Source organism: Pseudochaenichthys georgianus, chromosome 3, assembly GCF_902827115.2.
Source record: "Pseudochaenichthys georgianus chromosome 3, fPseGeo1.2, whole genome shotgun sequence".
In the NCBI taxonomy this organism is placed as follows: domain Eukaryota; kingdom Metazoa; phylum Chordata; class Actinopteri; order Perciformes; family Channichthyidae; genus Pseudochaenichthys; species Pseudochaenichthys georgianus.
Window position 1 is genome coordinate 42786559 of NC_047505.1, and position 17847 is coordinate 42804405.

At 40.1% G+C, this 17847-nt stretch overlaps 1 protein-coding gene across 1 annotated transcript in view; it reads right to left on the bottom strand.

The window, feature by feature from the left end:
* The window catches only part of ush2a (Usher syndrome 2A (autosomal recessive, mild)), a 257394-nt gene that overhangs the window by 159561 nt on the left and 79986 nt on the right, over window positions 1–17847 (bottom strand). Inside the window, exons 17-28 of the mRNA XM_034103486.1 lie at window positions 16179–16316; window positions 14897–15077; window positions 11762–11925; window positions 11280–11438; window positions 10820–11048; window positions 10154–10274; window positions 9793–9940; window positions 8675–8956; window positions 6448–6623; window positions 5834–5981; window positions 371–477; window positions 1–123 (exon numbers count right to left, since the gene is read on the bottom strand). The exon at window positions 1–123 is cut by the window's left edge and continues 1 nt beyond it. Of these exons, the coding sequence (XP_033959377.1) occupies window positions 1–123; window positions 371–477; window positions 5834–5981; window positions 6448–6623; window positions 8675–8956; window positions 9793–9940; window positions 10154–10274; window positions 10820–11048; window positions 11280–11438; window positions 11762–11925; window positions 14897–15077; window positions 16179–16316 (1976 nt within the window). The remainder of the gene's footprint in view (window positions 124–370; window positions 478–5833; window positions 5982–6447; window positions 6624–8674; window positions 8957–9792; window positions 9941–10153; window positions 10275–10819; window positions 11049–11279; window positions 11439–11761; window positions 11926–14896; window positions 15078–16178; window positions 16317–17847) is intronic.

The following is a 17847-nucleotide window of genomic DNA, read 5'->3' on the forward strand; positions in this document are numbered from 1 at the left end:
TGTGAAGTCAGTGTTGGCAGGAAGGGTGTCACTGGGAAACTGGTAGAAACTGTTTCCAGAGAATCTGGTACCTCTGACAACAGGACCCCGTGGGTCAGAGAGAGAGACATCTATCCTCTCCACCTGTAAACAAATAAATGGTATACAATAATATTAATATACAGCAACAATACTCAAATCTTTACTTAAGGATTATATAATAGTAATCATGAACTTGTTATTTTGTTTTATTTTGTTCCACACCAGCTTACTACATTAATTACAATGTATACTAAATCATCCAAGTGCAGGTCCATATTTCAATTCAAAAGTACTAAAAAACACAATGTCAAGAAGCCTATACTGTATTCGAGAAAATTATCTTACAGACCTGATACAGTGGGTGTGGTCCATTGAGTTGGGATGGGGGGTCCCAGTCTATCTGAATGGTGGTATCATTGACTGGATGTAAGTGAGGTGGAGACAGTCCTGTTGGAGCTGAGGAGACACAAGGCAGTTAAGAAATGTAAGTAATAACTTTAACAAAAGGGTTCTCTTTGTTAAATATCCATCTTAAATGTGAGCACATACTGTAGAAACACAATCCACAACTCTTAAACTACTCTAAGGCATTTTCATGTTGTGGATTTGATCATTGATAACAAATGATTGTTTGATCTTGATATTATTTTTCTTTCATTAGAAAAATGTCTTTAGCTCATTTATCTCACACCTACTGCATGTCTAGACTGCACAGTCCAATTTTCATTTACCAGAGGGTCAATTTAATTTCCTTCTTTCACTTTAGATGTTAAATTAAATGTCCCTCTGAAACATACTGGGCGCCACTTGAGCCGTAGCTTCAACATACGTATCATAAATAAATCAACTGGAGGCTGGCGGATATGAAGAGAGGAGATATATATATGAAGGGAGAGAGAAACATAGCAGGTGATGGACTGGTGTAGAGATGGGAAAGATGTGCGTGCATTAAGTGTCATTCCGTCGTTGTGCTTCTGTGTGTATGTGTGAGTGTGTTTCAGTAATGGTCTAAATGGTCTGTGGTAGGAGTAAATTAGCTTTCAGTGACACACATGCGGACCGTCTTAGTGTGAGTTCTAATAGAGCTCTTAAAAGGGAAGTGGACAGCTTGTCTTAGGCGGCTCATCTTGGCACATCAAACCATAAATTACTGCCAATCGATAGCTTACCAGTCTATTGAAATTGAGCTATGGTGACATTTAGAACATTGAAGGTGCCACACGCACACACATGCACATTTTGGTAAAGTGGTGTACTTCTATGATCAGAATCAGAATAAGGTTGCCAAGTAGGTTATTCACTTATTAGGAATTTGCCTTGGTGTTTGGTGCGTACTTTAAAGATATTGAGATGAAGCATTTCATGGCTTGAATCTCTTTCTGTAGCAGACCTTGTAGTATGTTAACATGAGGCAACATAAGTATTTCCTGGGCTTCTGATTGAAACCCAGTGGCAAAATGGATAACGCTCTGCTGGTTTTAAGTTTTGATCAGACTGGGCTGACCTCCTGGAATAACCCTGGGAGACTTCGGACTGTGAGACTGCTATGTTACTGTTGGTATTACAACTGAATTACTGGAGCTATTGTCACCTTTGAAGGCACTAAACATCAGTTAACAGAGAGTAGGTCTACTATACTGTATAAGTGGGGGTTAGGCGATGATTGTTGATCTCTTCTCTTCAGAGTTGACTCCAGTTATTGTAAACAGTTGGTGAAGTTTATGAGAATAATTTCAGGTAACAGTAAAAACTACATGTATGTGATCAGTGAACATTTAAAAGTGAAAGTGACATTGGACTAATGCGATCACATTGTAAAAATAAGCCAAGAAAACGTAAATGTTTTTAGGTAAGTTTCAGGTGATAGTAGTTTGTTTGCATTGGTTTGTTTTTGCAGTGTTTCATTTATGCAGCGCTTTTAGTCAACGTTGCGCATGTTTCGTCAAGTTGGTGAAGATTTTTCTTGTTTGTGTTTCCCAATTCATGTTTTTTTATTTGCAATTATTTTTAAACTGCAGAGCATTTCTTGTTGTGATCATGTTTTGGGCCGTTGTAAAGCATTTGCACCTGTTGGCCACTGTAAATAACCCTTTTAAAACAGATTTATACAAAAGTGGCAAATATATAAAAAAAATAAAAAAATTGTATTTCAAATAATCTCTTAAGTGCAAACAGCCGCTGAAGTATTGTTGAGTGCAACAAAGTAACATTATTGGGGATACAGGTTGTGTTTATTAGAAGCAATAGCGTCATCAAAAACCAGCATTCTATCACCATATTTAAACAGACTCCAAAGGACAGTGTGTGTATGTTTGTCCGTGTGCATTGTGTTATACCAGACAGCTTTCCTTGTTGATCGATGAGATTCTAATGTGCTGTCCCCTATTCTTAGGGTGTCATGTATTCATTTATTGCATCTGCTTGTTAATTCACTGAAATGTACTTAACACTATGACACATTGAGTTGACGAAAGCCACTTGCCTCATCATGCGTGTGCTGAAACGCATACATGTACAGCCACACACAAGGTTAGCAGTCCACCAGAAAGGTTAATTTTAGCTGCCGACATGGTAATGAAGCAGCTAAATCATGGGCCAGCTCCCAGGAGCAATTGTGCATGTGTGTGTGTTTTCTGTTTTTACAGCAACTGACGTGTCTTAACAGGCTCTTAGCGTACAGTTACACCACGCACACAAGCACACCACTTATTGACAACGCGATCCCTTGCCATGCATATTTCTCCCCTCAAGAAGGGCCTCAGGCCAATTATGCGTAAATCAATAAAGTTCCTGTTCTGTTGAGTGGTGTTACAGTGGGAGTGTGTATGTGTGTATGTCTCTGTGTGTATGTCTTGTAGAACAAGTCTTTATGGATGTAGGATACATAAAACATCACCATCAGCCCCTGATTAGCCACTCACTTTACGTCTTGATCGATAACTTTGTGGAAAGACACACACATTGAAACAATTGCAAATGCATCCACACACATGGAGCGCAAGTGCATTCCTTGTGTCGTTATGTCTGTCTCAGTGTGCGCGCTAATGCTCAGTCATGTGCTTTGGTGTAACTCCAGTGGTTTCGCAGATGCTGTCTGCTCACTTACAGCAGATGGTAGCTGGATCTAATGGCCCAGCCTTATGTGGCGTAGATTTATCAGTGCATCAGTACCACGCTCAAGTACACCCTGCCAGGAGTACCACTTAATGTGAGGATCATTTCCCGTTTCATTCAGGAGATGTTCATTTCGAGACCAAATGTAAAATTTTAGACAAATCATGCATTAGTTTTCAGTTTTTCTGTAGATTTTTACAAAAAATGTGGGCTTAAGATGTCAAAATGTATTGTGATAAAACCTAAGAAAAATACTTTTAAACATATTTATTCATAATACATGTAGCTCTGTGAGTCTTACATCAACAGTATGGATTGAAGTGAGGTTTTACTCGGACTAAGATTTGTTTGGTTTTCTCTCTGCAAAAATGTAATCGAATGAAATACTATATATATAACATGTTATAGTTTGAACAGACTGAAGGATGATCAAACAGATGGAGGCACACACAGAAGTACATAAATCCTGCAGCCACAGCTTTGTCAGAATGAAAGCTGTGGTAAACCAACTACACTGCATCCTCATCTTCAGTAGTTTTGCTCCAGTGCAGCTACAATAAAACGTGCCAATTAACACCACACATTTGCTCTAAATGTTACCATGTCCATGTTCAGGTTACTTCCTGGTTCAGCAAAGGGTGTGGCCGAGCGCTGAGGACTCATAAATACTGCAAGGAGCCAATTGGGACAGATTGGGACAAACCACCTGCTTCCATGTCAAAGGGGGGATTTGGGTTTTGTCAGTGTCCTTTGTGTACGATGTGACTATTAATTATCCCTTGGGTTCAACATGGTTTGGCCAAGCCACTATATAGGCTCCTTGGTTTTTCATTGTAGCAGGTCAGTTTTGTTGAGTTAACACCTGTTATGTTTTTTGAGGTATTTTCTGTTGACCTCTTTTATAGGCCTTGTTATTATATGATGTTTTGTGGATTTTTGGGTAAATAAAAACCCTAGTTTATTTAAACCACTCCTGTGTCCTGTTGTCTTACTGCTTGGTCCCTGACAAAAGCATAAAATATATAAATAAATATTTTCTAAGAAAAAGTGATATGAGGCGTGGAGCTGCAACAGAAGCTCAACACCCAATGGAGTAGCACATGCTATGCAAATTGTTTAGAGATGATAAAAAAAATCTGCCAAACGGCATATGTCCTTATCATTTCTTATAGTTGAAACAAGGGACATCTTTGGCGTTGGATGAAACAAAATGGTGGGAACAGATGTGGCTGTTAAAAATACATTCAAAAAGTCAACTGGGTACAATAAGCCATAATATTGTACTGTATTACAGTCATGAGAAGTCTTTGGAATCACTTGAAATAAGCTGTCGCTGTGTCAACAGATGCAGCCATTAAAAATACATTTAAAAAGTCCACAGATTACAATATAAAGTATCATTCATCACAATAAACACAAGAATTGTTGGAAATGAAAATATTCGCTATGTCAACAGATGTAGCTGTTACGAGTACGTTCAAAAGCTCAAATCCCTGAGCAAGTATTTATAGATGAAAGGTTTGGGTATTTTTTCAAAACCACTCAGCGCAATGTGAAGTAAAGTAGTTGTCCTGTGTATATATGTATTGCTTTTGGCTCTATGTCTTCGTCCTATGTATGTGATTTTTTGTAAGCTGAAAATCAATAAACATATTGATAAAAAAAAAAAACACTCAGCGCATCCATTGTCTATTTACCAAAAGGGATAAACAAAACAAAACAGAAAAAGACACAAAATGAGCAGCAAGATCAGAGAGAGTCTATGAGTGAACAGATGGAAACGAGTGTTGGGAGTCAGGTGTGTGTGTGTGTGTGTGTGTGTGTGTGTGTGTGTGTGTGTGTGTGTGTGTGTGTGTGTGTGTGTGTGTGTGTGTGTGTGTGTGTGTGTGTGTGTGTGTGTGTGTGTGTGTGTGTGTGTGTGTGTGTGTGTGTGTGTGTGTGTGTGTGTGTGTGTGTGTGTGTGTGTGTGTGTAATATGTATATTTCAGAGTGGTTCATTTTACCCTGCTGCAATGTGCTATTTTGTGTTTAAGTGAAAGCGCCAGGTAGAGATGGAATTGAAGCATAGATTAAGAGAAAGTGTGTGACTAACTGTCAGAGAGATACTGACGGATAAAGACATTGAATACAAATCCTGTAACTGTGTGTGTGTCTATGTCATCATGCACAGATCAATTAGTACTCATCTCAGTCCCATAGATTGTTGCTTGAGTTATTAAACACAGCCAATTCATTACCATTTCATAATGGTTATACATCTCAAAGAGAGATTGTGTGTGTGTGTTTCTGTAACTCTGTGTGTGTTTGATTCATGGCCGGCAGGAAGTGTGTGCTACGCCACATTTTTCTCCTTGTAATTAACAGTAAATTGTTTTTACTGCCGCATGCCATGAATATCCCCTCCGGTTAACACAACCATTGCTGTCTCCACTCAAGTACCCAATGACTGACTGTGTGCTTTTGGATACGTGTGTACATATGTCAGAGGCTTGTGTTGCAGTAGTTATAAAGAGAATAACCCCACAAGTATTTTATGTTACTAAGCTGCTATTATCTCTCTGCAAAAACAATCAGCGTCAGCATTTCCATGTTTTCAAATTTAGTTTTTATAAAGCTGATTACTGTTGCGAGGCCATTTGTACTTTTGTTTCTGTTTGTCTGCATCCATGTGTGTTTGTGTGCACATATTCTTGTTTACCTGCTGGTAAGGTCAGTCCTGTGCTTGGCAGACTGGAAATGCAACCTGTCTTTGTGCAGAGTGTTACTGTGAAGTTGTACGCATGGTAAGGCTTCAGTCCTTTCACCACATAAACAGGTGGTGACGATGGGCCCACCCTGTGTAAGACCTGAACAAGTGAGAGAAAGAGGGGAAAAAGTAGCAAGAAACAGGATTTATACACACTGACCTCAGTACTTAACTCTGTACACACACACTTTGACGTGTTAACCGACCTGACAACCCATACACTACAGCTGCACTATTAATTGTGTAATAACTGTGACCATCAGAAAACCATGATGATTAAACATCATCTTGTAAAATACCAGTAATTTCATTTTAAGAGTGCCTGACAAATCAAATCACATTTCATTAAATTGTATGGCCAGTTAAAAGTGCTTGAGTTAATTACATATTTATTCATACTGTGGTTCCAAAACTTTATTGCAAACACAGGTAATAACATTTTCAAGAAAAGCATGATGCGACATCAGTTGTACTGGGGATGAGTAAATCCAACATAATTTGTCAATAACTGAAAGGTAGTTGTCCTGATCATATTGTGAAAGGGAAAACGTGTGTCTGCGTCTTACCTGACTAATAACTGGAGGAGCATAGGGATTGTTGGCCTGTTCTGTGAGTAAGTTGACCCGATATTCGGTGACCTGTCCGCGGGCAATGACCCCTCGACCCTCAGCAGAGCTCCACACAACTTTAAGGCTGCTGGAGGACAGGGAGGTCACTTCTGGAGGAGCAATCCACTCTGGGACTGGAAAACAACATGTGTATGAAAAGTAAACATCACACAATATATTTAGCCATTTATTAATGATACACTTTGCATCAACTAATCACATATTGTCATATTGTGAATGACACATCATTTCAGGTATTACAACTCTTCTAAACAAAACCTGCAATTATTAAACGGGTCATGGTGTACTGATTGTATTGATGCATTGATGAAAATCAATCAATCGAGAAATTTCACTAGAATTTGAGAGGATGTCCCTGTCTATTTGAAAAGTGAATGGTTGAACCTAACTAGAAAAAATTGCAATTTTTACTTATGACTTACATTAGAGTATGAGGACTGGTATTGTGGAGGGCACACGCATGTACATGTATTTGAATCCTGTTTTTCTGGGAATTTACGGTACAATAACAAATCAGTCAGAAAACCATTGAAATACAGGACTGGACCCACTTTCTCATTAGTGATCTACCCATCTATTTAAAAGAGTATACCCCCTCCCCAAGGGACCACTACACCAATTTATATGATTAAAATGAATTTATAATTATCCCTGAGTCTAGAAGAAGATGCATTTTCTTTTAGATTATGAGAGCCTGAAACTAAAACCTTACAAATTGTTAATCTCTTAGATTTAAAGAAGTGTTGGATACATTTTTCTTTGTATGCCATCTAATACTATTTAATATGAACCTTTAACAGTGAGCTAAATACAAATAAAATACTAATGTATACACAGAGACATAAGTAAGAAATTGAGACTTCTTGGATATTATGTGGATTTAATGGATTTAAATATTTCATAATTCTACGGTAGTGAAAGCCACCATTACATGACAGATTAGAGAGAAGAGATTCTTTTATTCCTCTGTTGATGGCATCTAGCTGTGAAATATGCTGTGAAATGTGATTCATGGCAGACATAATCACAGTCACATTCTTCCTCCCTAACTCAGCGCACGCACGTGCACAAACACTGACACACTCTCCACATATAAAATGGTGTTATCATATGCTTGTTATCCAGACACATAGCTTAGAGTGATGTTGGAGGCAATCGTTTAGTCCTAATGAGCCATATCATCTATTTGAAATTCAAATACCTTAATGAGTTTCCCCTCCCCCATAAGCAGTTTTTATTTCCTCCCTCCCTCCTTCCTCTCTCTACATTCTTTTTGACAAATCCCTGTTTTTTATTTAAAACAATAATTTTCATTAGATCCATCAGTACACATTACATTACTCCGAGCTCTGATTTCACTCATAATTGTAATGTTTTTTGCCCTTAATTTGTGCTGTATTTTATGCTTGAGGAAATGTCAACACTACATAATTGATAAATCAGTTTATATAAAATGTTTTGTTCTAAGCAAAGAAGCAGCTAAATGTAATATTCAGATTAGAAACGTTTTCTTATCCTGCTACCTTCTTACAGGTTTACTCTCTGGCCTGCCTACCTGCTGCTGAGCAAGACACTGTGCAATGGTTCAACCATTTGAACATCAAAGTAACAGTATTCTCCCCTGTCAAGCATCACTCTGGGGACATCGACTAAATGCATGTTGGAATAACTTAAGCATCCTTCTTTTCAATTTTAAATAATACATTTGCTGTTGTAATTATACTGTTTAAAAACAGATATTATTGAAAGAAAGAAGGTAAACATCAACATAACAGGGGATTCCAAACCTTTGAATGGTGGTGTACTGTATACTGTACAAACATGACGACATTTCAAGAGAGACCTTGTGAGTATGAATGATAGACCAACGCAGGATTTGTATGGAGCAAGCATCTAATGGCCATGGGAGAAACTCCAGTAAAAAGGCAAATAGTCTATACTAAAAACCCTTATACTGTAGCTAAAAATATTTTTGCTATCTGCAGGTAAACGCCCTTACTGCTGACTATAATGTCATCTGACTTCGACTGATGTCTAATCCCTGATGGTAAAAGAACAATTAAAAATATCAATCTACATAGTTGAAATGGATTAATCCCTCAAATGGACCCCATGAGTGAATCTATGTAAACTAAGTTTAACCACAATCATGATCTATACTAACCTCCCTCCATGGTGCGTGCTGTGGTCCAACCTGATGTGACACTTCCTGCCACATTGATGCTCACGACTCTCATCTGATAGATGGAAAACGCCTCCAGATCGTCTACAGTGGTGCTGCTCTCAGGGGGGGGGACTGTGCTCCTATTGGTTAGCTGTGCCTCTGGAGAAACACTCAGATCCAGCCATCCAGCGCTGACAAACACTCTCTTTTCATCAGCCGGACCTGAAGAGTTCTGTGTTTCCATCGGTCCGCGTAGAGAGACCTCATACCTCGTGATAACACCTGTAGAGAAAACAAAATTGTTATAAAATGAATTTGTACATTTCTATTTGTTCAATCAATTTCCAGTCCAAGTCCAGATGATGTAAGAAATGATCATGTGCATTTAAAGCATAATTCGAAACTATATTTTCAGGCCTAAGATCTCTAGAATGCTACTGTATGATAAACCATGTTTTCGTTAATGCAATAAACAGGGCCAAGTCAGGGACCAAACCCACTCAGATTTCAGTTGAATCAAGTTGAACATTGAACTAATGACAGGGGAAATTAAGAAAGTAGACACACAGAAACCCATGTGACGAGGCTTTTTGTGGCACTTTGAGGGAAAAAGATTAACAAAGACAGAAGAAAAAGAGACAAACAGAGAGCGAAACCTCCGGGTTGCAGGGCTTTGTATGACACTGAGCCTTAGAGCCATTACAAAGCTCTCTGGATTTACTAAAGGCAGTCCCGGTTCAGTGCGTATTGCCGTGTGTGTGTGTGTGTGTGTGTGTGTGTGTGTGTGTGTGTGTGTGTGTGTGTGTGTGCGTGCGCGTGTGTGTGTGTGTGTGTGTGTGAGTTGGTTCCCTCGCTGTCTCATGTCATTGACACAGGCCTAAAAGCCATCCTGCAAGGCAAGTGTTTTATGTTAGTTAAAAATGTGTGTTGTGTTTGTGATTACCCTACTTGTATTACACATGTATACATTGACATTAATGTGTATATATGTATACTGTATTTGTTAAGCCATGTCATTCTAACATATTTCTGATGAATATGTATCCATGTGTGTATTTTTACAGTTTCTGTGCATGTTTTCTGTAGTTCTACATCTTTAGAAAATGTAGGGGTCCTACCATTTGGCTGACTGGGGGGGTCCCAGGAAGCATTCAGAGTATGAGGTCCTGTAGCAGTGACTCTGGGTGGTGGTTGGTTTCTTGGGGGGGCAGAGGCTGTCAGAAGAGACAGTGGTTGGGTAGATGTGCACCCCCCAGAAGAGCAAGCCTGCAGACAAGGTTAGCTTTTGGTCATTTTCATTTTGTAGGCTGTAACTTCCTGAACATTTTCATCGGTTGTGGCCCACGCATACTTGATATATACTGTTAAAGATACATGAGCTTTACACTATGTTTATTTTGGGGAATTTGGTACAAATAGGCTACATTTTGCAACGAGACACAAAGACTTTTAACAGTAGCAGATGTTCGCCCTACGTACCTCCAGCGTGACAGTGTACTGGGTGAAGGGCTTCAGACCTCTCACCACAGCCTCTGTTGATAAGCCTGTGTGGTGAACGACAGGCTCGGCTCCTCCAAACTCCTGTGAGGATAACACAAACCTGTGGGAGACAAAAACTGTGATTCACAATACACCAGTTCACATGGTACTGTAATGTGTTTCAGTTAGAATATAGTACTGGGATGTTACAGTGGCCTAGGGGCTAAAAATGTATAGAACAGTGTAAACAGTAATATATTTGATTTAAATAGTAGGCAGCTTCTGCTCCTCTGCCCACATTCCTGTCTGGCTATTAACAATACATTATATGTTAAAATGCCCCAAAATTAAATCAAACTGAAGGTTCCTCATCAATTTCAGTAATTTAACCATCATGCTTTAAAGGATTATCCAGACTTATTATTTTTTAACACAAAGTGTATATCCAAAAGGGACATCAATATGTCACTTATAAAAGTTTTCTCCAAGTCAGTCATAATTTAGTTCATGTACACTCAGGCTGTAATAGTATGTTATAACAATGATAATTTACATTGATGATTACAATATTTTCAGCAGTCAGTTTCAGTCAGAAGCAAAACATAGAATAGAGTGAGAATCTAAATTCTGACTTCTGTCTAAACATCCCCTCCGGCCTTTCCTCACCTCTTCACTGGGCCTGTATCATTCCTGGGTGTGCTCCAGTTAAAGCTAGCGGCGGTTGGACCGGCACGTCCCACAAGGTTTAAATGGAGGTGTTCTGCTTCAGGGGGTGCACCTAAAGTTTGGTATGATGCTGCTGCACTTATGGCGGCACCGACCACATTAGCTGTTATTACCCAGTAAGAGTAGTTGTTATAAGGAAACAAACCGGTGTCTTCAAATGATTCGGGGCCTGAAATAAAAGAGGGCAGAAAAAAGTATGTAGGGAAATGAATTTGGAAAACAATGATTGCTTCATGTGCATTTGAAATTGTAAAAGGATTAAATGTGTTTTAAAATTATTCACAAAGTACATGGCAAGACAAGAAATGCAGGTACTGTACATGAAGCAAAAGAAAACAAATATATAAAAAGGTACAAGGATAAGGTAACCGTTAAACAGGACATCAGAAAACACACTTACTGAAAGGATAGTGACTCTGGATGGTATGCACTGACTGTCCATCTCTGATGAGTGTGTAGTTCAGTCTGTTGGAGTTTGGGGAGTCAGGTGGGTGCCAAGAGAGACGAATGGAAGAATAACTGAGAGCAACACCCACTGGTGCCGGCTGCTGGAAGGGTTCTGCAGACAGCAAAAAGAGTGAAAGAAATAAACAGTGAGATATAGACACACACAACCTAAGTAAGTAAATGTAGCAAGACAATTGTTTATAATTAGAGTATCTTTATATTTTGTAAATGTGTTTCTAGTGTAAGCAATATGTTCCCCCAAATCAGATTACATAGGATTAGTAACATGATTTTATATCAGGTTAAACAGTACAAGTAAAAGTCAGTTAGCTTAGCGCTGGAAACAGCTAGCCTTCAAGTCAGTTTGCAACTTTGCGTGGATTTGCGCTTTTGTGTGTATGTGTGTGTATGTGTGTGTTAGTGTTTAAAACAGACCTTTACTGCAGCCGAAGTGATTCTCACGGTCGAAATGACTCGCTCCGGGTTGACATTTATTACACTTGTCTCCAGTTACCAGCAGCTTACACACACACATCCCAGAGTCTGGATGACATGAACCATTGGCACTGCCCAGAGGGTCACATGCACAAGGCTCACATCTGGTCAAGCAGAGGAAAGAAAGCAACATTTCAGGAGATATTTCAGGATCTTTTTCTAACTGGAAAAAAAACAACATCAACACACCTATCAAAAATTACCAGAGCTATGTTGGACAGTTTCAATAATAACTTTTACATTTTGAAAAGCTTATGATTAAAAACAAACAACTACAAGTTCATGTATTTATACATATACTGTATGTATTTGAACTTAGTATTGTAGATGGCAGGCAAAAGAAAAAGAGAAAGAAAGTGCACTTTTGAAATGTATCTGCATTAATGTGCAAATGTTCAAAGCTAACTGGTGACTGGGTATGTGTGTCTGAAAGGTGTTGGGTCTTCACCTTAGCACTGTGAGGAAGACCCCTCACTACCGCCCATCCCACCCATAATCATCCCATAGCTGTGAAACTAACTTCACAGAAAATGCGAATTTCCCCTCAGAGATGACAAAATGTGTGTGTGTGTGTGTGTGTGTGTGTGTGTGTGTGTGTGTGTGTGTGTGTCTGTGTGTGTGTGTGTGTGTGTGTGTGTGTGTGTGTGTGTGTGTGTGTGTGTGTGTGTGTGTGTGTGTGTGTGTGTGTGTGTGTGTGTGTGTGTGTGTGCGTATGTGCACGTATGTGTCTAGGTCACCAGTGTGGTGTTACCATCACTGGGGCAGGGCAGCGGGTGATTATCCGGCCAGCCACCTCACACCTTTACACACAGTCATGCATGCACATGCAAACACATGCACACACACACTATCATATGTACTTGTTGGAAGATGTTTGGCTCCCACTCACATCCAGAGTAGCTCTGTACAGTATAAAGTAAACCCTGTTACTGACACACTCTCACAGAGCATTTGTCTTTCTTACACATTCACACACATTCACACACACACACACACACACACACACACACACACACACACACACACACACACACACACACACACACACACACACACACACACACACACACACACACACACACACACACACACACACACACACACACACACACACACACACACACACACACACACACACACACACACACACACACACACACACCTTTTTGTATTGCTGTGTGAAAAGCCACAGCCTCTTAACGAGCCACACATTTCTCCTGTCAACTAGTGCTCAAATGCACACACAGACACATGCTCAAAAACACACAATTACAAATACACACATATGCCATATTGACTCGACCTTCACTCCATTCCCAAGGAGAAAGAAAACACCAACATCACACCCATTCTCTCCTTTTCCATCAGCCTCAAAGTACTCTATGTGTATGAACGAGAGAGAAGGTAATGTGTGTGTATTTAGTGAGATATAGCATCTGAATAGAAACAAGCATTTAATGGTGACATAACATTAAATTGCCACAATGATATTTTGTTATGTAATACTTATTTAATTAATACTATATTTATTAAGTTACTTCAAATACAGTTAGGTTACAACAACATACAATGTATGTAAATGTAGAAGTATTGGATTATTACATGTGTAATCCCTTGTAATAAAATTAGGTGTGTAAGTGAATGTGTGTATGTGCCAAAATCTAATCCCTACAGACAGAATTACCATCATATTTCCCCGTGATGAAGTTAACACCGGTCAGCATTTTCCGACCCGGTTCTCCATGGAGACACATAGGGACACAGTACCACAACCAGCCAACTGCTCACACATCAACATGTGTGTGTGTGTGTGTGTGTGTGTGTGTGTGTGTGTGTGTGTGTGTGTGTGTGTGTGTGTGTGTGTGTGTGTGTGTGTGTGTGAGTGTGTGTGTGTGTGTGTGTGTGCATGCGTGTGTAAATTCATTTGAGCAAAGCCTATTGATTGAAGAGGAAGGATAAATTACTTGATGATATTTAGATGAAGACATCCTTATTATGGAGCGACTATGGGCACAAGTAAAGCATTCAGCACTAATAACTTCCCACTTTATTCATCATTTTTCCAGCACAATAAAAGAATACAAGACAGTAAGGCTTTGATTACACCAAAACGGCTGCTTAAAAATGGCAAAACATGTGGAGTATGGGCCGTGATGCTCAGGGGTAGGGTTGGGGGGTGGTTCAGTTTGCTAATTAATATAAATAATGGGGTGCCCTTGAATTATATAGTTCACTGTAATTAAATACAGCTCATTTCAACCTCTCGTCTGCATTTGCCATTGCAACTATCCTACCATATCTTAAGGCATCAAAACAAGAAGGAAGTGGTGGAGTAGTAAAGCCTTCCTCTTGCTAAGTGTGATGTTGATAAAAGTGTCAGGCTCTATGTTTTGCTCTAAAATATTTAGAATATTTTAACTTAACCAGGAGAAAAACACACTCAAGAAATGCACTCTGTAGCATGGCATTTTTTTGCCAGTAACCATGTGGACCTTAGAACATCCCCATCCATTTTTTTATTTATTCCACTCTTTCCTTCCCCTATCTCTTTGTTAAAAGTAAACTCTTTATCAAAGTTGTTTTTTCTCCCTCCTTCCATCAATCCACCCCTCTCAGCTGTGAGGAGATCTCAGCCACAGCCTGAACACAGGGGAATACAGCTATCAGGCAAGGTCAGCTCACATGGAAAAAAAACACACACTTACTCAGTGGACCACTAGTCAAACAGTTTGTGGATTATCTGTCTTTGCCAACCTGTTGAGAGGAATTTATGTCTGCGTAACAGTTACATTTGTGTATGTGTGTTTTAAGTTGTGTGTGTGGCACTGTGTGTGAGATAGCCTGCAGGTAGAGACATGAGCGGTAAAGGTCAAAGCAGCTCTTAACTCATGTAAGTCATATGTCTGCCAGCTAATCTGTAAACTGTCCTTACAGAGTCTGCACCCGCTGCTGTGTGTGCTCGAAGGTGGAGCTGCGTGTGTGTTCGTGTATGCGCAGGTGGTGCAAGTGATTTACAGTTTGTACAACCTGCATATATGGTATTCATCTGTGTGTGATTGCCTTTGTGCGAGTTACCTTCCCAGGCCGGGGTTGAATCCAAAGAACATCTCATGACACTGGTCACAGCGCCGCCCTCCCACTGAAGGATGGACACACACACACTGTCCTGTCTGCCTCTCACAACCCCGCTGCGCTGCTCCCATAGGATGGCAGTCACACTCCGCACACACACTCTGATCTGGAGAGAGGTAAAAGCCTAGACCAAAAAAAGAGACGAAGATAAAATGGAAAAAACATTTTTGAATTTGGTTAGTAGTCTGCCATTTCCTTATTCTGCCAACAATCATGTGCATTGGGGGTTTCATTAACCATTTATTTGTAATAAAATGTAACACAAAGCCAATAGGTGTGTGTGAGGTTACATTAAGCAATCCAGGTTCTAAAGTTCGCTGTAAATCAATTTAGTTTATATTTCTCAACGCTAATATCGTCCAACAAACAAATTCGATAAATTCTATTAAACCATCCTAAACTGACAGTTTAGGTAATCGGGGGGAGCTGTAGGAGGTTTAAGTATATAACGGGATAAATGATCTTGGCAAAGTTGTTCATCTATGTTACCTTACGACAGTAATTAATATTGCCTTAGTTTTTATTTTCGGGCTATTTCAGATAAAATTATGATTATTTTGTGTCCTCTGATGCTCTTTTTAACATCTGTCCATCAATACATCCATCACAGCACGTGTTACAGTAAACCTGACTATGCTGTTGGTCTTACTCCATTACATACACAATACAACATCTGTTACCGCTTGTCCCATATGACTGACTGACTGACACACACACACACACACACACACACACACACACACACACACACACACACACACACACACACACACACACACACACACACACACACACACACACACACACACACACACACACACACACACACACACACACACACACACACACACACACACACACACACACACACACACACACACACACACACACACACACACACACACACACACTTATGAGGTAATGCACACACAAAAACCAAAGTGAGATGAGTGAGAAGAAGCAATTTCCCCCCTCTATGATGCTGTTGTTAAGACCTGGCACAAACAGGACAATCACAGAGTGGAGATCTGGCAGAGGGCATATGCCAACACATACACAAACCCACACCAGCACACAAGGAAACACACACTTAAAGTAGCAACCATTGTTCTTCACCTTTTTCATATTTTGTTGGGGTAGTCTGAACTTTGGTCAGAAATGTATCCACTTTATTCAATCATTCCTTAATTGTACCGTCAACCTATGTTACTGTAGAAACACTCACCAGGTCGGCAGCTACTGCAGTCCTTTCCATAACGTGTAGGGACACAAACACACTGCCCTGTGGTGCTGTCACATACTGACCCCGCCACTATCCCTCTGAGGTCACAGACACATGGCACACAGCCTTGGGACAACCTATCTGTTCGACACAAAAAAGAAAATTGAAAGCAGAATAGATCAGTTTTCCCACAAAGTTTCATTACTTACACAACAAAACAAATGATTAACAACACACAAATTATATTTCTACAGACAAAAGTCCTTATATGAGAAAACATAACATGCATTTTGATTTCAAATACAGTAGCTCTGATGCAGGGATGTGCACAGACATTTGGAGGGGCTATTGCTCTAAACTGGAAAAAGGGCCTCCCCCCAAAAAAAACATACTGTAAGACCTTTTGAAAATTCTAACTTGTTTTTAATGTAAAAGGTTCATAAAATAAAAACACACACTCAGTTGACTTTTATGTCCAACTGCTAAATTCGTTATTCAGGCACATTTTTTGTTTTGCGGTCCATATCATTAAAATATCTAATGTTAGTAACTATTAAAGAAAAGATGGGGACAATCCTGTTTTAATGTAGTTTTACCATTGTAACTGCTGTGCAGACATACTGATAAAACAGGGCCTCTAACTAATTAGGCTACCTTAAATAAACTCACTAATTAATTAAACCAGTTCAATACGCATTATTCTTATTCTTATCATTCTTTATGAGCACAGCGTCAGTAAGGTATCTAATTACTTATTTATTTAGAATTCCATAACTTAATAACAGAGATGGTCAAACTAAAGTAGAGACATGGCAGAAATCCTACAATGAAGCGGGACAGTGAAGTGTTCTCCGTGAGAGAAGAGAGCGAGCGGCCCCGTTGAGGGAGTTTAATAATAATAATAGCTTGGATTTATAAAGCGCCTTTCATGAGACCCAAGGTCGCTTTACAAGGAAGAACAGGGCAAAACAAACATAACAAAACAAAAGGCAGTCAGACAACCAGTCAGACAGACAAAACAACAAATAGATTAGGGGCCAAAGGCCTTAGTGAACAGATGGGTCTTGAGGGCCCTTTTGAAGGCGTCAAGCGTGGGGATGTTGCGGATCTCCGCGGGAAGAGCGTTCCAGAGGGTGGGGGCTGCCACACTGAAGGCTCTGTCCCCGAAGGTTCGCAGTTTGGTGCGGGGGGTGGTAAGCAGGCCAGAGTCTGAAGACCGCAGGTTCCAGGGAGGGGCATGTGGGTGAAGGATGTCCGATAGGTACTGGGGGGCATGGGCATGGAGGGACTTGTAGGTAAGGAGGAGGATTTTTAATGATATGCGGGACTTGACCGGCAACCAGTGTATTTGTGAGTACCCTAGCAGCACAGTTTTGGACATACTGGAGCCTGTCCAGGGTTTTGTTGGGAACCCCAAACAGGAGACCATTGCAGTAGTCCAAGCGGGAGGTGACAAACGCATGGACTAGGGTTTCGGCAACCGACTCCAAGAGTGACGGTCGGAGTCTTGCAATGTTCCGGGGACTACGCGGATAGCAGAGCACAACGGTGAGTTCGTTATGCTAATGGCAGGACGGCAGAGGCTAGGAGCTAAAGAGCACCCGAACATAATCGGCTGAGCAACGGAGATGGCAGAAACACAAAACCAGAGCAGAACAATCTGTCTTTTTAC